This window comes from Pimephales promelas, chromosome 4, assembly GCF_988280905.1.
Source record: "Pimephales promelas chromosome 4, fPimPro1.hap1.1, whole genome shotgun sequence".
NCBI classification, from domain to species: Eukaryota; Metazoa; Chordata; class Actinopteri; order Cypriniformes; family Leuciscidae; genus Pimephales; species Pimephales promelas.
Window position 1 is genome coordinate 38,415,605 of NC_142772.1, and position 25,512 is coordinate 38,441,116.

The 25,512-nt window shown below is 36.6% G+C and overlaps 1 protein-coding gene across 2 annotated transcripts; it reads right to left on the reverse strand.

The window, feature by feature from the left end:
- Positions 1 to 673: 673 nt before the first annotated feature.
- On the reverse strand, positions 674 to 25,086 carry gab3 (GRB2 associated binding protein 3). 2 transcript variants are annotated; one of them, XM_039658544.2, is made up of 10 exons: positions 24,900 to 25,086; positions 15,473 to 15,776; positions 11,009 to 11,213; positions 8,210 to 8,613; positions 8,073 to 8,122; positions 7,697 to 7,928; positions 4,953 to 5,034; positions 4,617 to 4,701; positions 2,646 to 2,747; positions 674 to 2,301 (listed from the first exon to the last, which is right to left on the reverse strand). In XM_039658544.2, the coding sequence occupies exons 1-10, from the start codon at positions 24,969 to 24,971 to the stop codon at positions 2,185 to 2,187; spliced, it is 1,653 nt and encodes a 550-aa protein (XP_039514478.2). In that variant the 5' UTR covers positions 24,972 to 25,086; the 3' UTR covers positions 674 to 2,184. The 2 variants fall into 2 exon arrangements, with proteins under 2 accessions (XP_039514478.2, XP_039514477.2); XM_039658543.2 differs by having other exon boundaries at positions 8,073 to 8,125; positions 24,900 to 24,986.
- Between the last annotated feature and the right edge of the window lie 426 nt (positions 25,087 to 25,512).

Here is a 25,512-nt window from a genome sequence, read left to right on the forward strand (position 1 = left end):
TTAATTTGAAGAAAAAAAATTTTTTTTCCATTTGTATTAAACTGATTCAAAATAGATATCCAATAATGTTCAAAGATTTGGGGTAAGTAAAATTTTTATTTTGTTTTTGACGCAAGAATGTTATAATGTAATTCCTATCCATCTGCCTCCAACAAAAATATTAAGCAGCAAAACCGCTTTCAGCATTCATAATGTTGTTACAAAATGTTTCTTGACCACCAAATCAGCATATTAGAATAATTTCTGAAGGATAATGTGACATGGATGATTTAAAACACAAAAAAAATCGAATTGACCTCTTTTCAATGGTACAATATATCTATTTTATGATATATTTAAAAAGAACAGAGTCATTGATGTTTTTTTCTTTCCAGTTTATTAAGCTGAATTGTTTTAAAGTGATTTTATTGTGTTCAATATGCATCACAATAATTTACCTGCGGACGGATAAACATCCATTCATTTACACAGGTTAGTAAGGTCTCTAAATCTCAGACACAGACACACACACACACACACACACACAAATATCTCTCTCTCTCTCTCACTCACGTATTACATTTCTTCATGAGATATAAAGCATACACTGAAGAATATCAGGATTGGCAGGAAACTGATGATGTCACAGTGATAGTTTCCCCATGAGATTTTTGTGCTCTTTTTCAGTACAGCAAAAGGTAAAATCTGACACCATAAAACAAAAACCGCGTCATAAGCACAGCATGACATGGCACTAAAATTCTACAACCCAAGACAGAAATACATTCGTAATGCCTCATAATCGTGAACCGGACCAGGTTGATGGGAAAAATACATTCTGATAAATGTCGACAGACCTTCGTAACCCTGTTAGGTCAATAATTTGACAGTAGTCTAACATATTTAACATTCAGTATTCACTCAACATTCAATCTTAAAAAAAAAAAAAAAAAAAAAAAGGCAGATTTCACTTCTACAAAACATTCACATCCTTCATTGATTTGTTTCAGCGTCCAATCACAGTGTGTGGTTTCAGTGGTTTACAGTGGTCCGACACTCACACATGTCCATGTTAAACATGGTCTCAAGGGTGTTTTTAAATCAGTGCAAGAGACACATTTATTGGCATCATCTTTTTCTGTGACACGCTTAAGTGATTGTACGCATCATAAACATTCAGAACATCCACTTAAAGACTTCATGACACCTATGAAAACATTTTTTCAGAATTCACAGATAGGCAATGTAACATCTGAGCCTTATACATCAGTGATGTAAAACGAACAGTGTGTATATTTGTGGAATTATTCCAAAGTAAATGTCCCAGGGAGTGCAAAAAGTCACTCTGTACTTTAAGATAAGCAAATTCTCAGAGTGTGTGTTAATTGGTAAACAACTTCATATTCTGTAGAATTACTGAAGTAAGTCTGTACTTCTGTAAATTCAGCTTAAGGCTTTGGTCACCAATGTTTTCAGATAAGATTCAAGCTGTTAGCATTTCGTAATCCATTTAGATTTAGAAACAAATTTCAAAAGAGCTGTTCAGTCAGTTAAATAAATTAAGGTCTGTGGTTAGAAGTTTCTATGTTATTTTAAAGAACTTAATCAGCAAGGATGCATTAACTTCCTCTAAAGTGACAGAACTTTCTTTTCATCAAAGAATCCTGAAAAAAGCTTTCACAAAAATAATCATTTTCAGCATTGAAAATAATAATAAATGTTTCTTGAGCAGCAAGTCAGCATATTAAAATGATTTCTGAAGGATCATGTGACACTTTAGATTGGAATAATGCTGCTGAAAATTCTGCTTTGCCACCACAGGAATAAATCATATTTTAAAATATTTTACAATATACATGTTTTTACTGTATTTTGCAGCATTTAATGCGCATAAGAGACTTAGACTGTTCTAAAAACCCATATAAAATGCAGAGGAAACCCAATCTAAAATGCTAATTCACTTCCTGGTTTAAGGACTACAAAGTAAACAGCTTTATTCTTGAATCGTGGGTCTTTTATTCTGGAATAATTTTCTAAATATTCTGCCATTTTATTTCTGAAGGTTTCCTATCCAGCTCTGTACTGGCTCCTTTCACAGCAGTGTAAAAAACTCAACATGTACCTGAAATTGTATTGATGAAAACAAGTCAAGTTTTGAACCAAGTAATAATTTAAATGGACTATTTCCTCCCCCTTCGGAAGGCTTTAGGCTTTTGACTGACGGACATCCTTCCACTCCATCTTGGTGCTTTGTAAAGCCTGTGTCTTCTTCTCGTCTACCTGCACGTAATCCACCCTGTAGTCGTCTGCCAGCAGTGGTTTCTGAAAACATCAATAACGTGATTTGAGCAAACCTTCAAAACAGTAGGCTAACCAGCACGGTGGAACTGTATCAATCCTGCAGGCAGATGTATGCCATGTCGTGTTTAGAGCCGAGTGGTGAAAAAGCAACTGTCACTGGGACAGGAAATGGTGAGTCACTGTAATCGTTGCCTGAAGATTCAGTTTAAAAAAGCCACAGAAAAGATTACTACAACAGATAGCAGTGCCCACTAAAACCCCATGCACACTCACTAAATATGTGTTTGTAGAGAATGCTTCAGATGCTTATAAGCGATTTATTTCTGAAACGTTCTTTTTTTTTTCACCTCATGGCCACCACTGACCTTCTGGACTGGTGAGGGGGAGGCAGAGTTGAAGTCAAGTGACAAGTAATCCAGCTGAGAAGGCCTCATCCAGGGGGCAGAATCACACGCTGTGAACAGCATCTGCCGAGAGTCCAAATCAAAGGAAAAACAAATAAACCCACAATATATAATAACAATACAAAACAATAATATATATATATAGTGTTCAAAACTATCACCAAGGCTGCATTTATATTGTAAAATTACTACCATTTCAAATATTTTTTTCTATTTTGATACAGCGTAATTTATTCCTGTGATGGCAAAAAAATGTCAGCATCATTACTCCAGTCTTTAGTGTCACATGATCCTTCAGAAATCATTCTAATGATGATTTGCTTAAGAAACATTTATTATTATTATTATTATTATTATTATTGCTGTTATTACTGTGCTGCTTTTTGTAGATATTGCAAGATTTTTTCTAAGGTTTGGTAAATAAAAAGACAACATTTATTTTAGTTTTGATGTTTGTTTTGCTGATGAATAGAAAGTACATTACACGAGTTAAAATAGAATTTAAGAGTTAAAATAGATTTTTTTGTAACATTAATGTCTTTATTCTCACTTTTGATTAATTTAATACAACCTTGCTAAATAAAAGTATTAATAAATAAATGTTAATGTAATTTTAATGTCTTACTACCCTAAACTTTAGAATGGTGGGTGGGTGTGGGTGTGTGTGTGTGTGTGTGTGTGTGAATATACACTCACCTAAAGGATTATTATGAACACCTGTTCAATTTCTCATTAAAGCAATTATCTAATCAACCAATCACATGGCAGTTGCTTCACTGCATTTAGGGGTGTGGTCCTGGTCAAGACAATCTCCTGAACAAACTGAATGTCAGAATGGGAAAGGTGATTTAAGCAATTTTGAGCATGGCTGTTGGTGACAACTTTGAACAAAAAAGAACAACTTTGACTGAAATGACCACTCATTACAACCGAGGTATGCAGCAAAGCATTTGTGAAGCCACAACACGCACAACCTTGAGGCGGATGGGCTACAACAGCAGAAGACCCCACCGGGTACCACTCATCTCCACTATAAATAAGAAAAAGAGGCTACAATTTGCAAGAGCTACCCAAAATTGGACAGTTGAAGACTGGAAAAATGTTGCCTGGCCTGATGAGTCTCGATTTCTGTTCACACTTTAGGCCCCTTAGTGCCACACTGCCAAATGGGCATTGCTTAAATGACACGGCCTACCTGAGCATGTCCATCCCTTTTTGGCCACCATGTGCCCATCCTCTGATGGCTACTTCCAGCAGGATAATGCACCATGCCACAACGCTCAAATCATTTCAAATTGGTTTCTTGAACATGACAGTGAGTTCACTGTACTAAAATGGCCCCCAGAGTCACCAGATCTCAACTCAATAGAGCATCTTTGGGATGTGGTGGAAAGGGAACTTCGTGCCCTGGATGTGCATCGCACAAATCTATCCCGTCAATATGGGCCAACATTTCTAAATAATGCTTTCAGCACCTTGTTGAATCAATGCCACGTAGAATTAAGGCAGTTCTGAAGGTGAAAGGAGGTCAAACACAGTATTAGTAGCCTATGGTGTTCCTAATAATCCTTTAGGTGAGTGTTTACCATACACACACACACACACACACACATATATGGAATTTATGTATAAAGTGACAAAGTTGTATACTGCATATAACAGTGTATATACATTATGCATATTTTTTTATATTGTACATGTTTATGCTTATTCTTAAATTATGATTATGTACATAATTTAATGGTTTGCATTTCTTAACTATCTGCTGAGTTTTTCTATGCACGCTATGCTAAAAAATCCTAATTTACAGAGATTTACTGTTGTTTTCTTGCCTTTTTATCATTCTTTTGTTTTTGTTTTTCTCCCTCTGTTGCCCTCTTGCACTTTCTAATTTTAAGGAGAAAGGATGGCTTAAACTGGAAGTCACGTTACCGTTGGCGTGATGCTCCCTTCCTGTTCAGAGCCGTTTAAGCCCCATCCCGGCCGCCTGTCCAAGGGAACACACTGAAGTGAGGTGCTAGAGACAAAACACACAAACACAAAACAATATCTTACATAAACATCAGTGTGTCACAAACATGTAAATGAGAAAATGCTTGTGCAGATGCAGGAAATAGAGATCAGGTGACATGAGGAAGACAAACGCAATATCTTTGTTTAACATTTAGCACACACACAGAAATACTGAAGAGAATGACACAGAGGGTTCTAGGTCCTTTTGATCTGTAAATGAGAGTTTGTCATAATTCAGTGTTGAGCAAATCTCACCTGGGTTCTGTCATGGTGCGTGTGAGGGGGACGTGGAAGGGACATTCAGAAATGGTGGACAGGTCTAAAGGTGGCGGTCGAACTGTGAAACCAAACACAATGCAAAACGCTCAAACACTCCTCATCTTTTTCTGTCATCCACACACAACACACACAAACACACGTTCACTGAGTTTAATGAGGCATTTCCTTTGTGTGAAGGTGCATGACCTATAGGAGCCCTGTGCCTCCACTCAAGACACAATGCTGTCTGTGGTTCCTGATCTGCATCTCTGACAGTATCATGCACTTCCTCTCTTGTGCTTTTGTCTTGGCAAACCTACATTCTCAGTTTAAAAGTCATTTTAAATTCGTCACAAAGACTTTCTTAGAGAAGAAAGCATGCAGCGATTCAATGACATACAAAAATACCAGTCCGTTGCTCAGTGCACACTATTATATATATTCAATATTGTGACATAATTGAAATTCTTTTAACAAATACTAACATTAACATAAGTGTGTTACTCATAAACATCACAAACTTGTCTGAAGCACCTCTCACGCAGAAGCAACTTTCATGGCAGACAGCTTTCTGTTGGTCAATGTGACGAATTTGCATGACTAACTTGAACCTACTATGGAAGTCTTTGCCAAAATTCCCAATTCTGTGGATTCCAATTTAAAATGACCCCCTATAAAAAAATTAAATCACTGAACAACAGTAAATGTGACCACACTTTTAATCGTGAGCCATCTCCAAGCCACTCACAGTTGTAAAATCACTTCTTGACTGAATTCAATCGCTTCTTGTGGGCGAAATTCTGTAATTTTAAATAGGAAATAGGAATCAAGTAACCGGGAATTATGCAAAAGTCTTCCATACTGAGTTCCAACAGAAAGCTGTTTGGTTTGTAAGTGACTTCTGCGTGAGTGGTCCATGTCAATTGACATTGAAACTTTTTTTGTGACTGCACATTAATTCGGCTATGGCTTTGTATGGAAGGCAGATTCTGCCGATTTTAAATTAGCACATTTATATGACAATGAAAATCAGGGTAACCTTAATTACTGAAAAGTTTCCACAAAGTATTTGCCAAAATTGAGAATTTGATATTTCAATTTCAATTTACATTAGTAAAACAACTCTTGAATTTAGAGCTTGAAATAGAAATGTGGTTTGTGTGATACACAGATCATGAGCCTCTGCCTCATCTCATCTTCCTCATATTCATTTTCAACATGCGTCACTCTTCTGTACCTCCCCTCACATGAGAACATCTCCATTTCTCTATTTTTTTCTGACGTATTTAACTGAAATCGTGATATTCCAATGAATGAAATTGCTTCATGGCAGCAGTTACAGCTAACACAACACACTATACACATCACTTATTTTGTAAAATATACTGACCCCCTAAAAGTACACATTGAAGAAACAAATTAGATGGAAGGTAAATTATTTGTCAATGCTTTTGCATGCGTTCGCGAAATGTTTGTGTTCGGAAAAGTTTCCCGGGAAAAGACAAAACATTTTACGAGTGAACGGAAAGTTTCCCGGGAGAACGCAAAACAGTTTAAGAGTGAATGGAAAGTTTCCCGGGAGAACGCGAAACATTTTATGCGTGAACAGAAAGTTTCCCGGGAGAACGCAAAACATTTACGAGTGAACGGAAAGTTTCCCGGGAGAACGCGAAACATTTTACGAGTGAACGGAAAGTTTCCCGGGAGAACGCAAAACATTTACGAGTGAACGGAAAGTTTCCCGGGAGAACGCAAAACATTTTACAAGTGAACGGAAAGTTTCCCGGGAGAATGCAAAACATTTACGAGTGAACAGAAAGTTTCCTGGGTAACGAAAAAACATTTTAAGAGTGAACGGAAAGTTTGCTGGGGGAACGCAAAACATTTTACGAGTGAACCGAAAGTTTCCCGGGAGAATGCAAAACATTTACGAGTGAAACGAAAGTTTCCCGGGAGAATGCAAAACATTTACGAGTGAACAGAAAGTTTCCTGGGTAACGCAAAACATTTTACGAGTGAACGGAAAGTTTTCTGGGGGAACGCAAAACATTTTACGAGTGAATAGAAAGTTTCCCGGGAGAACGCAAAACATTTTCCGAGTGAACGGAAAGTTTTTCGGGGGAACGCAAAACATTTTACGAGTGAACGGAAAGTTTCTTGGGGGAACGCAGAAGCAATGACAAATTATTTTACCTCCCAACTCATATTTTTTTCTTTCAACATGTTCCTTTGGGGGCTCCGTAATAATACATTCTTAAAAATGAAAGGTTCTTTATTGGCATTGGTTCCGTGAAGAATATGAAGAGCTTTCCATTGCACTAAAGGTTCTTTATAGTGGAAAAATTGGTTCTTTAAGAACTGAAGGGTTTTTGAGGGAACCCAAAATGGTTACTCTATGACATTTATGAGAAAACTTCCTTTTGGAACCGTTAGTTTTTAAGAGTGTACTTGTGCACTCTTGTAACTTTAAATAGAACAAGGAATCAAGTTCCTAAAACTATGACATCACATCCTGTTTTTAACTAGATATTAGTCATTGGTACAATTTGTTTTTAGCATGTGGTAGGTGTGTGAGTTTAATGAGGAATATATGTATCTTATGTGTACGTGTTAGGAATATATGTATCTTACATAGCCAGACTACAAGTCACGATATGGAATACTAATTCAACTAATACAACTTTTAATGTTTTTTTTTAATACCATTACTTTGATTGTGAATGAACTTTTACTACATTTACCCCGTCTTTTTGGTTTAAGGTTGCGGTCGACTGGAGGAGGCTCAAAGTCGGGATTGGAAGGCGACGGCAGCTCTGTTTTGCAGTTGGTCAGTAGGGAGACAGGCAGGCTGGAGGGACTCATGGGTATGTAGCCGTCTGAAGTGACATTAGAGCAGCTGATTGGTGGGGAGGCCATGGGCACATATGAATCCTCACAGTGGTTTTCAGTAACTGTGGTATTCAGAAATATCGGCTAGAAATAGCCGAGGTACAGAGAGAGACACACTATGATACATATGGTTTATGACAGTGAATATTCAAATTGTTGCTTATTTACTGTGTATGTTTAACTTTCTCCAGGCTCATTTGACTACTTCATATTTGAATATTTCTTTACCAGGTTGAGGCTTAGACGTTTGTTCCAGTTTCTCCCAGCACTGTTTAAGTCTACTGGAAAAAAGACATTATAATAATAAAATATATAATACTTTTTTGGAAATGTTTTAATAAGAAAAATGCCGGTGAGGTGTTTACCTCTCCTAAAGTGGTCTATTTCTGAAAGTGACGTCCTGCGAGGGAGAAGAGCAGGTTGCGTCTGATTACGGCCGGTATCTTCGTTACTGTGGTGATCGGACAGGTGTGTAGGTTTGGGTGGGAGGGGAGGAGGTGTTTGTGGGTCGGATGTCACGCTGAAGGGTCGATCAAATCTGAAAATGTCTGGTGGACGGCGTAGAGAGATGGGAGATGAGAGGCAGGACGAAAGTGAGGAGGAGAGAGAGAGCGGACCACAGGGAGCGCTGAACGGGGGTTCGGACACCCCGGCCAAAAGGAAAGGGGAGGGGGAGGAGTCAATGCGAGGGGTGGGGCTAAACAAATCCTCTGTGTACTCGGACGAGCTCTGCTCAAAGGAGCGTTCGGAGTTAGAGAAGCTGTCACACCTATAGGGAAGGACAAACACACATACTGTAAATGCATAAGAAATAAGCAAACAATTTTAGTTTATTCAACTAAATGTTATTCAAAATAATAACTGTTGACGAAACTCTTCAATGGAAAAAAAAACTTTCTTCAGAGAAAGCATATGGAAAATGTATGGTTTGTTGTGTCATAATGAAACTATTTTTTTAAACATGCTTTCTCTGATGATGAATCAGTGCTCATTTAGACATCATACATTTGCATATTCCAAATTCTCTTTTACATGTAAAGCCTTAGGAAGACAACACACACAAAAATTGAAATAGACAAGCCACAAGTTTAAAAAGTCATCATTTGCTTAAAGGGATACTCCACCCAAAAATGAAAAGTCTGTCATCATTTACTCACCCTCAAGTTGTTGCAAACCTGTATGAGTTTCCTTCTTCTACTAAACACAAAGGAAGATATTTTGAAGAACGATTGGAACTTTGGCACCATTGACTTCCATAGTATCTTTTTTTTCTGCTATGAGTCAATGGTGGCAAACAACTGTTTGGTTCCAACCGTTCTTCAAAATATCTTCCTGTGTGTTCAGCAGAAGATAGAAACTCAAACAGGTTTGCAACAACTTGAGGGTGAGTAAATGATGACAGAATTTTCATTTTTGGGTGGAGTATCCCTTTAAGTGTTGGAGTCACTCACATCTGGTTCACATTAGAAAAGTTGTCTTAATAAGGTAAGCATGAAATACAAATTTACCCAATTTTTATTATTTTTGGACTTCCCTGGTCTTATTGTGCATAATTCAGCTGTATATGACATAATAGAAATGTATAATTTTAACTAAAAACTTTGAAAGCAAATTTCCTGGAACATACTGTACAGTTCAAGTTTGGCGGTTTTTTTTTTTTTTTTTGTAGTTGTTTAAGAAATTAAACGCTTTAGATTAGGGAACACATATTCACTATTAAGTAGTTGCTTATTCACATTCATGTTATAAGCATATTAGTATTTACACATATAATTAACCATGTCTATTTAAACAGGAAACATTTTTTAAAATAACATCAGTAAATTATGGAGTGCCTCAAGGATCTGTGTTAGGCCCTCTGCTTTTTTTCAATATACTGTATATGCTGCCACTTAGTAATATTATAAGAAAACGTTAAATTACTTTCCTCGAAATGCTCCATCAAATCCACATATTATATGCTTAAAGTTACGAACAGCAGCTACGCTAGTTATTTTACATTTGCTTTTCTGTTTTTATCTCGGGATGCCCTTCCTGAGGCAACTAGATAGCATGTCAGACCTCCAGTTTGTATCCAGCCTCTTATGAAGAATTTTGTATGTATCCTAATCATTTGTTAACAGCATGTATTTGTATTCATTACTTCAATGAGCTCATTGTTTTCTGCCTTTAATACATTGTTAGCTAATTGCGTGATTTGTATAGACCATTTCACAAGATGTAAACAACACTGGTCCAGAAGCACTTCCTGTTTTTTAACACTACATAAAAGCTGGGATAAAATACAACCAACAGAACATTTAAAACTGAATCAAAAAGTTAAACAAACATCTTTAAGATGTTTTCTTTACATGTGAAATAAAGAAAACAGTTACAAACTGAAACAGGAAGTGTTTCTGGACCAGTGTTGTTTACATCTTGTGAAATGGTCTATATGTACTTTTCTAAAATCTACAACTTGGACACAGTTGCCTCTGATAGTATATCACTCTAAATTGTACTGTAAACACGTGCATTATCTGTAAATCTGCTTTAACATGATATGTATTGTAAAAAAGGGCTATATAAATAAACTGAATTGACCATATTCTAGATCTCTTAACCCTACCTCATACCTAAATATAACCACAACTACCTTACTTAATAAAGCTTGAGTGATTGAATGGAATTCTCCTGTATTTGTAATCAAGTGTGAGCATATAGAAGATATCTTTCAAGAAACTTTTTAAAAAATGTACCGACCCCAAACTTTTTAACGGTAATGTAGCTCAGAGAAACCTGTAGTTATTTAATTAATCAGCTAACCCCCCCCCCCCATAATGACGCCTCAGTATTCAAAACAAAACAGCATTACAAAAATCATTATGCGTTCTTATAAAACCATTAAGTCCCTACTTTGCATGCAGGTCCCTGAAGATTTTATTTGAATCTAATCACAGTGTGTTCTGCTGCAGTGACCAAGATCAAAAGATTTCACAGATGCGAAAAGCGTGAGAGATTTTCTTTTCTCATTTATTCTCTCAGTCACCTTTATTAAATCTGATTAGAGAAAAAGACTATAAATAGCCAGGCGCTACATGGAATGAATCTCAATTCTGTATTGCGATTAGCATGTAATTATTATTTTTGCAATGTGTGATCATAAGAAGTGAGGTGGGCCTTGCCTGACGATGCTCTTTGTCCCGGTTTCGCACTGAGAGAGGAAGAGGTAGTCGAGTGGAGGGCTGATCTCTGATTCGCTAGGCCTGTTTAGGACAGTCTGGCTGTCGATGGTAACTGTTTCCTGATTGGCCACAAGAGAAACATGAGGAGAAAGTGCTGGAGATGGCTGCTGGGAAGAGGGAGTGCGATTTAGACTGTCCATTGATTCTGTCAAAGAGAAAGAGCAAAAAAAAAATAAAAAATTAATAGATTAGCTTTGATACATTAATTTACTATGGATGTCCAAAAATGACACACATTTAACACATTTCATTTCTGAAGTACATTTGCTTTTAATTACCAGAAGGTGGCAGACCAAATCACCCCTTCCAGCCCCCCACACACCACAACACACACACACACACACTCTTTCTCTTTCTCTTCCTGTTTAGACTCAACAGTGCATTAGTAGTGGCCAGACATTTCTAAACCCCATATAAACACGTGAGCCTGTTACACGCGCTGAAAACACATGACAATGTTCACGGTCGTTTTTTTTGGGGGGTGTAATCGTTTTTCTTCTTAATAGTAAGCAAAAAACGATTTTGGAAGGTGGAACTGAGTTCAAACTAGATAAAGGTCATTGTGGAAAGTTTTGTGCCGCTTGCCTTCCATCATGCTCATATCTGTGTGTGCTGTGAGAATCTGAGTGACACATCTCTCATTTTGGGAATTATAGTTGATCAGGTTAATTAAATAGGCAGTTTCAAATTATCCAAATCATTTTAATTGTCCATAATAAGAGCTGTCCAGTGATGACTCACTGTTTGAACGTCTGATATCACACTCAACCTGCTGGTGCTTGAAAGTCATTGTGAGTAATGCTGTGGGTAAACAGTTGTAGATAACCGGCATTTTGATCACGTTGCAGCTAGCGTGCTAATCTGAGGGGGATTGTGTGGGCTCACATAAACATTGCGTCTTTGGCAGAGCCTACTATTGGGTATCCAACACTTGAATAACTGACAATGACTCAAATGAGAAATCTGAGGAACACAAGGCATGTGGTTGTATTCATTTTTGTTCTCTTATATTTACTATCTAGCAGATCTTACTCAAATGTATAAACCCGTAACAAGTTTTTTTTTTTACAGTAAGTGTAACATTTTTGAGCAGCTTCTTTTATACAGTTGCATTGAGATGCCTTTAATTATTATGTAGAGCTGCTTTACACCTGCAGACCTAGGTTGCTGTGGTAAATGGATTCAGGAGAACAGAGCTGTTGTGAGCAGCTGTCATGGTGATCGGGTCAAAGGGACAGTAGAGATACAATAAGCAGTAGTCATGGTGATGGGGTCAGAGTGAGAATAGAAATAAAGAGCAAAAGCCGGGTTTCCTTAAGTAAAAACTCACTTCATTTTCGCCATAGGGAAATGTTGGATAGTATTTGCTTCTGTTGAAGCTGTTAGCCCCCATTATTCATCGTTTGTCAACACAAAAAATCGTGTTTAACATCAGAATTCATGGGAAAAACTACATTACCCATAATGCTGTACAGAAAATTCCACCAATCAGAGAGTCGAAAAAAGTAAACTGCCAAAAGATGCTTGTTTGAGATTAGTAAAATCTGCCCAGAAACGATTGCTAGTGATCACCGCAAGATGCATGCCAGTTAGAATTGTGTCAGAGTGTGGTCCGACTTGATTTGATGTCTTTCTTCTCGTTTCAAAAAACTCTAGCAATGGTGAGCAATGGCTGTGCCGAATTCTGCACTCAGGTTTTAAAACTCTGATATCATATTTTTATGTGTATAAATTAATTGTGAATATCCCCAAACTGTCTCTCTGACAGTGCGATCACACAAGTACTTTGGGTGTCTTGTTCATCATAATTAATCGTCATATAAAAGCTATGAGCAGTTGTCATGGTGATGGGTCAGTGGGACAGTACAGATAAAATGAGCGGTCATCATGGTGACAGGTCAAAGTGGGAGTAGCAATACAGTGAGTGGTTGATGATGGGAGGCACAGTGGAGACACAATGAGCAGTTGTCATGGTTACGGTTTAGAATGAGAGTAGAGATACTGTGAGGAGTTGTCATGGTGATGGTCATAAGGACAGTGGAGACAATGAGCGGTTGTCATGGTGATGAGTCAGAGGCACAGTGGAGACTCAATGAGCGGTCGTCAAGGTGATGGTCATACGGACAGAGGAGACACTCATGATGGGTCAGAGGGACAGTGGAGATACAGTGAGAAGTTGTTATCGAGACAGAGACAGTAAACAAACAGTAAGCATGGTGACAGTTCAGAGTGAGAGAAGAGACAAAACCATGTACTGTAACTTGTGGCTCTGCCAGAGATCAACATTTAAGTTTACAGAAGTTCAAATAAGCCTTGGTTTAACAGGACCCCAGTGAGTGTCTTGACACATGGCCTGAAGCAGGATCTGAAACCGTGGCCCTCCAGGTGTGACTGCAATCTCTAAACTGTTCTTGTCTGTCTGTGTCACTGTAAAAGAGTCTGCTTGTAAATAAAAAGCTGAGTTCCAGTTCATGGCTGGAGTCCTGCTGGGGTTTGTAATGAGGTTAGCGACTAAGCAGCGACTGAGACTCCGAAACTACACTCGCTGATTCAACAATATGTCTGATAGTCATCAGAGACGTAAGCAACGCAAAGAATAAAACGAATTAAGCCTTTTTCATCTGTGCGTGTGTGTGGAGAAAAGGGCATGGACGTGCATGTTGTTCTGTATACTATCTTTCACAATCAGCCTTTACCAGTTTAGAGGCGTGTCCATCCATCCAGTGTGTTGTGTGTTAAACAGTAACCAAGTGCGTGTGTGTCTGAAAACTTCTTGGGTACTGCATTACTCATCTTTTTGTATTTTTCCAAGTAATGTGTAACTTGAGGTTTCTCTCACTCTCTGCGTTTGGTAGCCTATATGCTAACTGCTAACATTCCCCCTCCGTCTTAGGCTAATTATTGTGCCAGCTTTAATAAAAACACATTTTCTCGCCATAATAGCAGTCATATGTGCTGTGGACGCAGATCATGATGCTAGCTGTTTGCTATTATTAGTTAAAGATATGAGATGCCACATACTTGTGAGCTGTCTACATTATGACAGACGTGTGTGTGTCTTAACGTTCCTCGGTGACGCAGCTGTTGCTCTGCAGACTATTCGGAAGAGAGGAAGAAAGATGGAGGAATGGAACAGAATATTAAAATAAGACCTCGCCTATTTTACAGCGTCCTTCTCTCACGGATTCTGTCCGCATCTCTCAGTCTCAGCATCTCTCTCTGGAGGAAACATGGCTAATTATTTCCCAGCCTAAGTTTATTCTTTTCAAAACTGAAGTCAGAGGATTATGAATCTTTAGGTTAATGGAGGGATTTGATGTGATGGAAGGGTTGTTTTTAGGAGGCTTTTTACGTACAAGGGTTTTTCCTGTTTCATCTCATCTACAGCACTTTCCTTTCTCATAAACCCACGCACATACAGAATGTATTTATTACCGGTGTGTTTACTGCATACTGCAATATATTTTTTACTAGAATTTTAATTTTGAGGTGGTTTTCTTCTCTGGACCTTGATATATTGATGATATATTTTTCACGTATAGCTCTTTGTTTATGCCTCACCTGATATTGTTTCATCACCTGTCACTTCTTGATGTACAAATGATTTTTATTTATTTATTCTAATTCATGTAGTGCATATTTACATTACTTTTCAGAAGTTTGAGCTCCGTAAGATTTTTTTAAAAGAATTTGTTACTTTTATTTAGCAAAGATGCATTCAACTGGTCCAAATATATATATAATAAAATGTATTACGGTTTCCACAAAAATATTGAGCAGCACAACTATTTTCAACATCGATAATAATAAGAAATGTTTCTTGAGCAGCAAATCAGCATATTAAAATGATTTTGAAGGATCATGTAACACTGAAAACTGTAGTAATGATGCTAAAAAAAATCAGCATTCCCGTTATAGAAATAAAAAAATAGAACAATACTTCACAATATTATTGTTTTAAACTGTATTTTTGATCAAACAAATGCAGCCTTGGTGAGCATTATTTTATTTATTTATTTAATTTAATAATAAATTGTATTTTGTTATAATTTATAACAGACTGGACACTCTGCAAGTAATTGTGAAAGTAGCGCTCAGACAAAATAGGCCATGAACTGCTCATTCTTCAGTAAAATATTCAGGTAATTTTGATGATAATGTAAAGGGAAAACAAATAAGATATTTATGCAACGTATTACAGTAAAGAGTCAAGCTATATCAACGTATCAACATGTCTCTCCTCTCTTTCTGTGCTCCTATTGGTTCGTCATAAGACCCAAAAAGTCAACAAATTCTGACATTATCAGAAGCTGCGAATCATGAAAAAGGTAACTGTGAGCATGTGAAACTAAGCTGTCCAAGGCCTAAAAACAAAAACTACACGTTTATAATAAAACGCCTCACCTGCATGTCTGTTCAGTCCTCCAAACGTACATATCTGTCCAATGTTCTGTACCCAGATGTTCATCTCTTCTATTGTTTTGGCCAGCAGGTAAAAGATGCGCGTGGTGGTCTTGACCACAAATAGGTGCTGATTTTGGTACTGACGTTTAGTGGGCCGTACCTCTGCCTCGATGGTGACCTCACACTCCTGCAGGTCGATGGTTCTGATTGGTTTACGGGAGCTCTTGCTACGGTAATATTCCAAAACGTCAGGATTCCCGCTCATCCGACCCCTCCGCAATACAAACCATCGCTTTCGCCAGGACTGGGAGAGAGACGGACAGAGAGTGAGAAAGAGGGGAAGAGAATTAGATTAGCATTGTCCTTCTGGACACTTTGCAATTAAGTTAAAAGATCTCCTTTGATCTTTAGATCTTGTCTTGTCTTCACATGAAATTATCATTTGCCCCTATTTATATCTTGACACATGTTGCTCTTGGTTGGCCAAGAGCAACCATTGGCCATTTTATCTGTCTTCAAAGATAAGTGATTGCTAAACATACATTTAATTCAAGAAGTAGATTCAACAAAATATTTAATTGTGCAAATTACAATGTCCTTTTTTCACACCATGTGGTATCTGGTGTGAAAAAAAACCCGACTGAGGAGCCATTTTAATAGTGCAATAGCATGCAGTAATGAAAACAGCTTAGTTTATTTTAACTAAAAATGAAACCAAAACCGTAAGTGCATTAAAAATAAACTTGTAAAAATCATTATAAGCATTCAGTCATTCCAATAATGGTCTTGGTTGAAAATCTATCTGAAACCAAAACCATAAAGTGCATTAAAAATAAACTTGTAAAAAATCATTATAAGCATTCAGTCATTCCAATAATGGTCTTGGAAATCTATCTAGATTGATAACTTAGTAGCATTTGGTATCAGGTAAGTTTAATTCATAATCTTTTTGAAAGCAAAACTTTGCACCACTGTCGTCCCTTACCGATCATAACGTATACCGTTCACTTAAAAAATGATTTTGTGGTGAAGTAAATACTACAGAAAAAAACAAACAAACAAACAATATAATTTACAAATTCTATATTAGTACTCAATTCAAGCGTGTAGAACTGAAAGCGTAAATATCAACGCTATAAAATTAAGTAAAATTACTCTCAACTTTTCTGATACTGGTGTTCCCATCATTTTTCACTGTTTTCCAGCTGTATTTACACTGTTTTATCATTGCTTTTGTTGTTAGGATCAGTAACTTGCCATTTTGTGACATTTGGAGTTTATTTTCTACTCAAAATAACACATTCAAACACAAAAAAACGATCCATCAAATGTTATCGTCATTGTGTATTGTCTACCATGGTTCACATGTAGCTTTTGAAATATAGATATGGTGTCTCACACAATATCTATTGTATTAATTAGATGTTTCTAAGTAAAGCATATTCTTTAAAAGTGTGGTTTAATTCAATGTTATATTGTTTGAGTGAAATGAATTGCTAAGGAATAACTAAATAGCTATTACTCAACCTTTTACTAGCCAAGTTAAAATGACTTATTTTCTTAGATACTTTAACTTAAATTAGTTAAGTAGAGTTTAGTAGAGTTCCATATGTGGAATTTACTTAAAAATATGTGTGTGAAATTTACTTTTTATAATAGACATGTAAACACTTGGCAAAGAAAATTATTGTTATTTATTGTTTTTTTTTTCAGTGTGGCAAGATAGTATAAATGAAATAACAAACTTACAGATAAACTTCTGTCTAAACTGGGCAGGGCCTGCAGTCAGAGATGACTTCCAAATACTTTCCAAGAAACAGACAGATTAATCTCTCATAGCAGAAACTGGTTGCACATATGGTTATGAAAAGTAAATAATCAACACCAAGTCAATCAGTATAAATCCCCTGGCTTTACCAACGACAGTAATCAGTGCAAAAACATGCTTTAAGTTGTTATTCCATTAAGATATTAGGTTTGGTCATCATGAGGTAATTGGGTTAATATTAGCTTGTGAGGTAGATCCATTTACTCTGATAGGTCATCATTTCTGATTATTGTACATTATGTGTTATTATAGTTTCCCCTGTGCTACCAAGTGCAAACAGTACCTGCCTCAGGTGAAATCTGTAAATCTTTCAGAGAAGTTGCCTATTTTCAATGATGTAACAGAAACTACAGCAGAGAAACATTTCTAAGCAAAGAAAAAGACAGGGGATAGCAGTTTTTATGCTGTCACATGTTTACTCATAGTTTCTCTCTCCTTCTTACTCTCTTTTTCTTATTAGGGAAGATAACACCCAAAAAGATGAACAGTGCATTTTTTTCTGAGGGAGCACCAGTGGTTCACACACACTGCATTTCTACTGCTTATTTAAACAACACTGAACAAAATATACTAACTTGCTCTTCCTCTCGCTCTAAATAAATAGCCTTGGAAATTGCTCAGCTTTTTAATCAAAAATAAATAAAAATGACCTAAAAATGCAGAAAGTTTTCTGTGATGGGTAGGTTTGGTGTTAAGGGATATACACAATCATCAAAAATGTGTCAAAAAACAAGTAACAAAAATCACTATGTCTATGGAATGTCCCCATAACATAACATGTGTGTGTATATATTTGCATTTATAGATAACTTTCATATTTAATTTCATTTTAACGTCACTTTAAACACTTTTTTACAGACACATACATGCTTTGTATTATAATGGGTTTAAATGGTGTGACATACTTAGTCTATACCTTTACACAATTTAGGAATTATGATTCGTGAAAATGAGATGAACTTCAAATGAAAAGCCAATCTGACCATCAGATACGGCATCAAAAACCCACCTAAAACCCAAGCTGTCATTGCCATATAGTCTATTTGGAATGACTCCTTATTCCCATTCATGAGATTGTTATTCCATCGAAAAAAACAAAACAAAACAAAAATGTTATGAATCCATCAGCAACTTTGCTTCCATCTGTGACATAATTCGGTTCTCTGTTGAAACATCTTTGTTCAGTTAGTTGCTGTTTTCTTTTAGTAACCAAGATTTTACCACAGAATCAGCTGTTACACAACCCCTGATGGTAAAAACGTTTCTCACAGGCCTACTTCTCTTAAAGTTGTTTTCTCACAGCAATTTTTAATAAAAAGCTACAATCTCCTACTTGTATCAGGAAAATCCTGACTTCCTCCCTTGAGGTCGTTTTTAGAAATATACAAATATGTTTCAAACAAATGCGTATGAGAATGTCACAGAGCAGCAAGATTATTTCATTGTGGATATTGTCACAAGACAAGCTCTCTTCCTCTTCTCTGAGATCCAGACTAAGTGCTGACATGAGTCCTGAGAGCCAAATAAAGCAAGAAGAGACCAGAAAAGACTTCTCCATTTACTTTGGTCTTATAGACAAACTTCTAATCCAAAGTGACCTACAGCCAGAGGTGTAAAGTCCAGGTTCAGAAAGTTAAAGTCCTCCTCGGTATTTTGTTCCAATCACCTGGATTTGCTAATTAGCACAGTTTTTCAGCCAGGAGATAGAACTGTTAAATATAATTGAATGAAAATTACATAATTTGATCGGTCTGATGGGAGTTTTCACACTCACAGATCATTTGCTCTAGTCTGAAAATAATCTAGCCACACTCAAGCACCGATCAGCTGACACAGATAAGAAACTAATGATAAATGGTATAGAACTAGAGCGAGTATTTGAGATAAAATTCCTAGTTATTGATAACAAATTAAGCTGGAAACTTCACATAAACTATTAAAACCAAAATATCCAAGTCATTGGCAATATTAAATAAAGCTAAAGACTTATTGAATCAGGCTTCTCTAAATATGTTGTACTGCTCCTTCATACTCCCATACATGACTTATTGTGTGGAAGTATGGGGGAATACTTATAAAACAAATACATATCTTCATCTTACAAAAAAGGGCTATTCAAATCATACATAAAACTATACAGAGAACCAACAAACCCATTGTTCATTAAACTCAAAATATTAAAGTTCAAAGATCTGATTCGATTATAAAATTATTCAAATTGTTTTTAGAGCTCACAACAACCAATTACCTAGAAATATCCAAGAGCTTTTCCAATAAACACAGAGGAATATCAATGTTTAGTAGACCGCTGATTCGCACAACACAACCCAGGGATATACTGTGGAACAGCAGCAACAATGATTTAAAATTATGTAAAAACCTATTGCAATTGAAATATATGTTTAAAAAAAATAATCCTTATGAGCTGGAACAGCGATTTTCTTTTTTTTAATCTTTATTAAGTTAACCTTAAGTAAGTTAGAGAGTTTATAAATCAGTGAAGTGGGGATAGGACAAGAAAAGTTTTTCTAACTTCTTCCTACCCCCTTTGAACATGATTGTTATTTGGACCATCTGTAGATGATCTTTTTTTATTTTATTTTTTGTTGTTTTTGATTGTTTATCTATTTATTTATTTTATTCAGTTTTTGCTGTTGTCTTTTTTAACATGTTCAAAAAAAAAACAAAAGTCACTCCAAACCCTTTTTTCTTGTGGAACACAAAATGTCAAAACTGCTCTTTTCCACTAAACAAAAATACATAGTGATCATTGGCTGTCAAGTTCAATTGCAATCTCGCCTAATTAAAACAAATATACATTATTATTATTATGGCTATATTGTGTTCATGCTTTCAGCTGTCAATATAAATATAGTACTTTCTTACATCCATTTTCCCATATTTAAATCCATTCCACAGATTGCACAAGCACACAGAAAGGAACAGCATCACCATTTATACTGTAAGTGGTATTAATTTGTATAAAAAATGTTTGACACGACAGGCCAGAAATGGACTTTACAGTAAATTTGGGGGAATGTGGCCACAAATGCCTCCTTAAAAAAAGTAATCACACCTCATTCATTTTGCACAGAACACAAAGTAAATGTAGAACTGTTTTGCTGAAATGCTGCTTACATGGCACAAATCTCCATTTTCGTGGTCTTTATTATTTAAAAAATATTATAGGACATGCAAGAAATAAAGCTGACAAATGGTGAAGTGGTTTATCCTGAAACCTAAGCAATATCTCAGTAATAAAGCGTTTAATTGAAAAAATCTCCAAAAGTGGGGTCACTCACTACCCTAGTGATTTTTTTTTACCAAAATGTATTAAAAAAAAACATTTCATACTAAGTAATAAGTATACAAACCCATCCCATTAACGTAAGTACTGACATATCACATGAGACTTTACTGATATAAATATAATTAATGTTTATTTGAAGTACTTTACTGGATAATGCACATTTTCTAGGCCTTAAAATGTGTGTTAATATCACTATTAGTAAGGATAGTATGATCTCTTTATAATATCAGTCTTTATATGCAAGATATTTAAAGTACCTAAAGTATATGCAGTAGTTCCACTTTAGCACAATCAGGTACACTTATATATTTAGTTGAACTTCAGTATTGTTTCTGTATAACTGAAGTGACTTAAGTACAACATTATTTGTTCCAAATTTGCAGACTTTAAGTATACCAATTTAGTATATAAAAAACAGACAATGGGAAGTTAACGAGCACAAACCAACAGACACTGAATTAAAATGTGCTTTTCTTTAACAATTCTTCCATATTGAGTCACTAATGTGTGTATGTTTGTGTGTGTGTGTATCTCACTAAACCACATACATTACCATTCCCGTGTCTGAACAGTTTTTCTACAGAATTTGTCATCAAGACCACACGTAGTTCTGGGCATGCTCAGAGCAGCACGGTCACAGCATGGCCTTGATTTACCTCTGCCTCAAACAAAGACCTTCTCTCTATTCTTTCTTTTGGAATGGCTATATTTTCTTCCCCTTATGCATGCATGTTTTAGTCAAACAGAGGAACTAGAGCTATGTTTTCCCAGAACCCTTTACAGAAGGGAAGTCTGAAATTGGCCCAAACGTTTGTCTCCAACAAGCGAACACCAACACATTCACGTTTGCATGTGTGCGTTTTTTGTGTATGTTTACATTGCGGAGAATAGTAAATTGAGTCTGTATGAGTTTGTTTACATGTTTGTGCAGTTCCTCTAAGATGGAAAAGTGTTGTGTAAATGTCAATCTAAACTACTGTTAAACAATGTGTTTTGTTTCCTCTCTAAGGTCAACAACAAAAAGCCACAGAGCTTTACTAAACTTTACTAAACCACTAAAAATGGCCATCTCATCAAATAGTGCCCTATTTAAGGGTATAGGGGGCGATGTCGGACAAAGCCATGGTGAGTTAATCATTGAATCATTAATTCAACCGATTCAAAAATGACTCTACCTTCAAAAAACAAACTCAGAAGGACGCAAGGACAGACACAGAATGCATGCGTGTGTTACATTTTAAATTACTTACATTACTTACTTTTAAAGTAAACTTTTTTATTTTTAATTTATAAGAAGGATACTAATAGCACATTTAAATAAACTTCCTTTCTGTAAGGGTTTAGCGGCCAATGCACAACAACTACAACATAACATCATAACCTGTTAAAACATTTCTTCCATATTAATTATCTAATTATCATCCAGCCCAACTGAATATTTGTAAAATAAAATAAAGTAAAAAAAAGTTACTTTTACACACAAAGGTGGTTAAAATGGAAAAACATGTCAAAGAAATAGAGACCTGTCAAAGCGCCTTAAATACACACTTCCCCTTAGTTTCCCCCTTTTGTATTAACCAAAAATCTTGACAATAGTTCACAGACATATTATTTGTGGGCAAATCATTGCCGATAAGTTGCCTTGCTCATCTTTAAAAAAGTATTTTCTGTAAATATATTTGCATGGACAGTTTTTTTTACAATTCACAGAATGTAATGACCAACAAAAAGAAAAAAAGAAAAAAAGAAAGAAAGAAAGAAAGAAAGAAAGAAAGAAAGAAAGAAAGAAAGAAAGAAAGAAAGAAGATCACACTGGTAGCACACAACAAACACTCCTTCCCAATGTCTCACATTTTACTCTCTGATCAAGCCACAAAACCAGAGAAACAGAGAGAGCGAGAAAGAGAAAAAGAAAGAGTGAGTGGGAGAGAGAAAGCAAGAGAGTGTTTGTTTGCTCTTCATGTAGTGCCTTGAACTGTTTACATACACACATGCTAAACAGACTAAAGGCGCACTTGTTTACACATGTGCACTCACTCACTCTTCGTGAGCCCCCCAGTTCCACCTCAAAATAGCAGTCAAGCCACTTTTGCTTGTCTGGTCTCTGATAGCACAGCTCATTTCTGAATGCAGGGTCACTCTCAACTGCCTGGCACCCTACACTTCCCATGTTTTGCAACACACCCAAATTTCACAGAAACAGAGTGAAAGAGAGTGAGGGGTGGGAGAGAGCGTGTTTGTGGTGTCAAGCTGACACTTTGAACACTCGTCTTATGACTGAAGGTCCTCCCTGCCCTTCCTCTTCTCAACCAAATAACTGAGACCTTCACTTTCAAGCAGAGAATCTTGAGAGTCTCTCTGTGTGTCGAATCAGGTTGTAATTAGACTAAACAGTGCTCTTCTGCATATAAATCAACTTTTGAATATTATTGTGCACCTGCTTTTGGAAGGCGTGATTTACAAATGTGAAATGCATGTCGTAACAAGCGAAATATAACCTCACTATTATATTTAGCCAAACAAAGGAAGCTTAAAAGATCAGAAAATGGCTAGTTGACATGTCAAACAGTGAAAACAGCAACAGCAACACCAATGTTGTCTTGTCTGACATGCAATTTTTCATTATTGTACATGTAGACATGGAATCTTTGTACTTGTAAAATGTCACAATGAATGTTTAAGTAAACTACAAAACAGTTGGTTCACACACTATAACAATAACTATATTAGTGTCCACACCCAGGGATGACAATGTTCTTTATATTAAAAGTGTGCACTGCAGTTATGTCGTCGGCTGCTTTAAGGGCTTGTGTGGATTCTGATTGTTTTATCATTCATCTACTATTAAAAAAAAGTTCTAAAACTGATTCCAAACTTATCAATCCATTAAAATTAAATTATTATTCATTATTATCAATTAAAAATGCATTATTGTTATTATTATTATTATTATTACTTATTATTAATCCCCCTGTGTCGTTATCGTTATAGCCGTTCTGTGGACTTTCCTGTTCTCATAGAACTTGAATGACTATTAAACCATCATAGTTATGCTATAGTTATCGTGTTTGGTTTGAACAGGCCTTGACAACAACACAGAGGAACAATATCACTGGAATCACATTCAGAATGATTTTCCCCCCAATCAGAATTCACCAGATATCAAAGAGCTTAAGGGTTTAATGAACTAGAGCCAATGCTCATAATAAAACGTTAGGCTTTTGTCCATTGGTGTGGATGCTAAGCTAGTCATTGTTATACAGTAGGTATCATTATAGCTAGTTCTTGGTGTGAACGGCCCTTTACACTGTTAATAGTGATTACAATTACACTCATCCCTACTTATAAACAAAACCGAGGTCCACACACACACACAGCACCATTTTACACAGTAAAAAGAGAACAGTTAGGCTGTTTTAGTTTTAAACTGTTCCAGTTTTACTTTAACGGTTCCTGTTTCACTCCACTTAGATTGTGGGACAAGGAAAAGATCACAGTAACACAATTAAAGGCTCAAAAAAGACGCTGTAGCTTCTCGTCTGACAGATGAAAGCACAGGGTTAAATGAGTGCTGATCCACAGTAAACACATAAACAGAGGAGGAATGAGGAAGAAACGAGGAAGGACGATTAAACACAGGGGAACAGTACAGGACAACAAGTGTGCACTTTGCATTTCTGCAATAGACAAATAACAACGAGACTGCGCCGTCACTTATATATTACAATAAACTGTAATATCGAATGATAAAACAGGAATATATTTGAGATGCGTTTAATGACAAAGTAACACATGGAAGTGCCTGTGGTGGCACAGGTAAACTGCTTTGTCACAAAGCACAGCACTGAATTTCACACAGTCAAGAAGAGGCTATGCAAAGCAGCAAAGCCACGTGCAAGAAGGCACACAAATGCTGCACAAACACAGCCGAGAATTAGCATGTGTAAACTGTAAAGCATCTCATAACAAACGATCAAAAGTCCACGGGCAACAGGAATTAAAACGCATCCAAGCAGAGCCTTCGGCACAGCACAGTTAAATAGTAAAACACTGACAGTGATGGAAAGCAGCAGGGAGAGCACAAGTGTAAGCAATACTGATGCACATAGTTGAGAACATATTATGTCTTAAAATGCAATTCAAATCAAATCATGCAGCACAGGGAAACAGAGCAAAGAGATCCTGTGTTATAAAAACACAGAGAACATGAACTGACAGTGGATCATTATACTGCAGTACCCGCTTCTAATGCTGAATACATCACACTCAGACACAGGACTTTCACTCACAAATCTCTTTAGCTTCTTCTCCGGAGGGGATTTTATGAGCCATCCTGTGCACACCACATCGTCCGCGCTCATAGCTGCTGCGTCTGTGTGCGTGCGTGTGTGTGTGTGTCCGTTGCTGATTGCAGACTGAGAGGAAAGCAGTGAGAATCCTGTGTTCAACCTCCCCCCCCCCCCCAAACACAGAGAGGAGGAACTCTCAGCATCGACCAGGCAGGGACAGAGTGTGTGTGTGTGAGAGAGAGAGAGAGAGAGGAGGAACAAACAGACTGTGGGAGGAGAGAATGTGTGTTTTTGTATTTGTATGTGATCTGTGAGAGGACATGTATGTACACGCAAACCGTCTCTGTGTGTGTATTCTGGGTGGAGGAAGAAAAGATGTTCCTCCCTCTATCTTGTAACAAACCCAACACATGACCTTGTGTGTGTATGTGTGAAAACCCAAGGTCAGTTTGGAAAATGCTGTGAGAGGAATTTAAACTGGTTTACTAGGCCATCTGTTGTTGGAGCATCTGAGAAAGAAAGAGAGAAAGAGGGAGACAGAAAAGAAAAAATGAATTACTACAATTTTCTTTTTCATTTTAACACTTCTTTGTTATGAATGTCACCACAATAA